Source organism: Lithobates pipiens, unplaced genomic scaffold, assembly GCF_037356315.1.
Source record: "Lithobates pipiens isolate NorthernLeopardFrog02 unplaced genomic scaffold, aLitPip1_a1.2 Scaffold_22, whole genome shotgun sequence".
NCBI classification, from domain to species: domain Eukaryota; kingdom Metazoa; phylum Chordata; class Amphibia; order Anura; family Ranidae; genus Lithobates; species Lithobates pipiens.
The window spans coordinates 195,601,630-195,604,772 of record NW_027507784.1 but is presented as its reverse complement, the minus strand read 5'-3'; the positions used below and the strand labels follow the sequence as shown (position 1 = coordinate 195,604,772).

Here is a 3,143-nt window from a genome sequence, read left to right as displayed (position 1 = left end):
CCTGGGAGTATTATTCCTATGTATAATACCTGTAACACATGAAATCTTTTGCCGTGTTTCATGAAAGACATCTGTAAAAATTGGGTGCGCTTGTATCATGAATTGTATCTGTTGCACAGCTGTTTATCTTATCTGCTTTTAACTTATGCATGTTGAGACCAAGTTCTGTGCGATCAGCATGTAGACATAGAAAATAAGCTATGAACAAGGCATGATATAAAACAGCAGTGTCAGGTATCAGTTACTTATCAGTTAAACAGAGATACAATACTATGACAAAGCACAAATGAAATGTAGGTGTAACTTACAAAGCAGACTATAAATATAATGGGGAGAAAGTTGTGTTTGCCAGCCAACATCTACTTCTTGAAGCAGGAGCTACTCTCATCTGACTCAATCCACCACCATGGTTCACTGGACTGCTGAAGAGAAGGCCGCCATCAACTCTGTGTGGCAGAAGGTCGATGTTGAACAGGATGGACATGAAGCACTTACAAGGTATAACAACTTTCCTTGGTGCTGTTACTTTCTACTATGCTACCAGTATCTTCTAACCTGAATCATTTAACAGTCTTTTAATGCTTTATTATTTCCATGGTATCAAATTGCAAAATGTAATTTAACTTTACAAAGAAATGAATGTGGTACTTCATTGAGTCAGATTTGGGTATGCCTAATGAGGCACTATGTAAAGTTGAATTCACTAGCATATTTTACACCATTATTGTTTTTAGATTGACCAAATCACATCATTGTGACTGTGAATTAGAAGAATAGAAAGCTATGGGGGATCTTTCCAGTGGGGCCACAGACAGAAAAAAACAACAACATGAGAGAGATTCCAACCTTTACCCACTCTATCTAAACAAAAAAGAGTAATCAGTTTACTGCTGTCTGTGTCCCCAATAGGTGTAACCACCTTTTCTATTTGTCCTGGTCACCATTATCACCTAGACTGAAAATGAGAGAAAATTTCAAAGCTTGAGTTGCCACCAGGACAGGAATGGAAGGGAAATATTCTAATGGGGACACTAGTTCTGGTGACACCTGTCTAAGAGGGGATTTTCACCATTACAGAGAAATTTCCTCTCACTTCCTGTTGTGGCTTTAGGACAGGAAGTGAAGGGAATCTCTCCAATGGGACACAAAAAAAACTAATCGGAGTTATAGTCTTCCAATCTCTGGCTTGTTACATTAATCTGTGTAATTATTTTAATTAAAATAATATTTTCAAAATATCTTAGAAAAATGACAATTGTCATTTATTTATCTTTATTGATGTTTCTTTCTGTTATTTATTTTCCTTTCCTAAGATGAGACTTCCTGCATTATAGATACTGTAATAATGTTAGTTTTGAAACTAACAAATATCTTTACACTGTGTGATTACATAATATCTTTTATTATTCATATTTTTGCACACATACAAACAAGTAATATTTGGTACAAGTTTACAGGTACATACCAGTCAGCCAAACAGGTACCGCATCATACCCATGAAGTTGTATTTATTGATAATGTATATACGTTCCTGGAGGAAAATATTAATCAAACATGTTTTCTTCCATTTTATCATAGGCTGTTTTTAGTCTACCCCTGGACCCAGAGGTATTTCGGCACCTTTGGAGATCTATCCAGCCCAGCTGCAATTGCTGGTAATGCTAAGGTGCATGCACATGGCAAGAAGATCCTGGGAGCTATCGACAATGCCATCCATAATCTAGACAACGTGAAGGGCACTCTGCATGACCTCAGTGAAGAACATGCTACCCAACTTCATGTGGATCCTGAGAACTTTAGGGTATTAATCTTAATATTTTATTTAACACTGTGCTTGATTGCTTTCTATTGACCAAACAGAAATGTATTGTATGACCCTGTCATCTTTGTAAGTATATGTAAATCCAAAACTCTGTAAGTAATAGTTAAAAACCCAAACATTCTTTTTTTTTTTTTGCTGTTTGTGTATCATGGGGGGGGGGGGGGGGGATTTCCATGTGCTTCTTAGAGACTAAGCAGGAAGTCTGAGGAAATCTCTAAGGCTGGGTTAACATATTTGCAAATTGGATGCATTTTTAACAGCATCCAATTCACATAACATGTGAGTGTGACCGATTTTCAATGGAGCCAGTTCACACGTCTTGGGCGGCTGCGGTGTGGTTTTGAAAAGGGTCCTGTATGTTTTTGGTTCTGGTTCACACCTGAACTGATCAACAGAAACACACAGGACCCCAGACTGCAAACCGCACCGCAGATATGTGAACCCGGCCTAAAGGATTTTGAAATCATAACTTCTTTTTGAATTTATTATGTGCCCCCATTAGAAGATGACATATCACCTTCATCACCTTCCGCACTCCTTCCAAAAGTAATAATAATAAAAAAAGGTTATGGCTTTGAAATTGTCTTAATAACCAGAGTTGTCTAAATAGTCTTCATTTTCTTAATAACCAGAGTAATGGTCAATAGTAATCTGCAGCAATTCATTCTTCTTTAGCAGCTCAAGGAATAAGTAACAATTGCTGATCTCTCTTTGGTTGTAGTACACTTTAACACATTTTGAAACTTTTTTGCACTTTGCTTTGGGTAACTAAAAGCACAGTTATATATTTTTTCTTCTACATTTCTTCTAATTAAATTATTTGATAACGCAATGATTTGCTTAAATACTAATAACAAAATATTACTTTTTTTATGCAGCGTCTTGGAGAAGTGTTGGTTGTTGTCCTGGCTGCCAAACTGGGAAAAGCCTTTAGTCCTCAAGTCCAGCATGCATGGGAGAAGTTCATTGCTGTCCTGGTTGATGCTCTTAGCCACAGCTATCACTAAACTACAACATGAACAGAAAGCAGCATAGTTTCCACTATTAATGTGTGTTCCATTTGTTGCACTTGTAATAATAAAAAGAAAAAAAACCTGAAAAAAAGTTCCCTTCTCTAATGTCATATTTATTTGTAAATGCTAAATTAACAATGTGGCCTGTAAATGAAAATAGGTTTGTTTGGTGTGTTTCCTAGTTAGGCTAATTGATTTTGGGGGACAAAGATAAAGGGGTTGATTTACTAAAGGCAAAAATACTGTGTCCTCTGCAAGTGCAGATGTTCCAGAGCTCAGTAAATAAGCAGAAGCTCTGCTGACTTCCA

General features: G+C 36.7%; 1 protein-coding gene across 1 annotated transcript; it reads left to right on the top strand.

Moving 5' to 3' along the window:
* Positions 1 to 327: 327 nt before the first annotated feature.
* On the top strand, positions 328 to 2,926 carry LOC143924469 (hemoglobin subunit beta-3). The gene is made up of 3 exons (XM_077448791.1): positions 328 to 498; positions 1,579 to 1,801; positions 2,701 to 2,926. Exons 1-3 carry the CDS (start codon positions 407 to 409, stop codon positions 2,827 to 2,829), a joined length of 444 nt encoding a protein of 147 aa, XP_077304917.1. The 5' UTR covers positions 328 to 406; the 3' UTR covers positions 2,830 to 2,926.
* The last annotated feature ends 217 nt before the right edge of the window (positions 2,927 to 3,143 follow it).

Excerpts from the sequence above, each read along its gene's own strand:
- LOC143924469 (XM_077448791.1), top strand. The coding sequence starts at position 407 with ATGGTTCACTGGACTGCTGAAGAGAAGGCCGCCATCAACTCTGTGTGG. Across the intron at positions 499-1,578 it reads GGACATGAAGCACTTACAAG|GCTGTTTTTAGTCTACCCCT; the intron begins GTATAACAACTT and ends ATTTTATCATAG. Across the intron at positions 1,802-2,700 it reads TGGATCCTGAGAACTTTAGG|CGTCTTGGAGAAGTGTTGGT; the intron begins GTATTAATCTTA and ends TTTTTTATGCAG.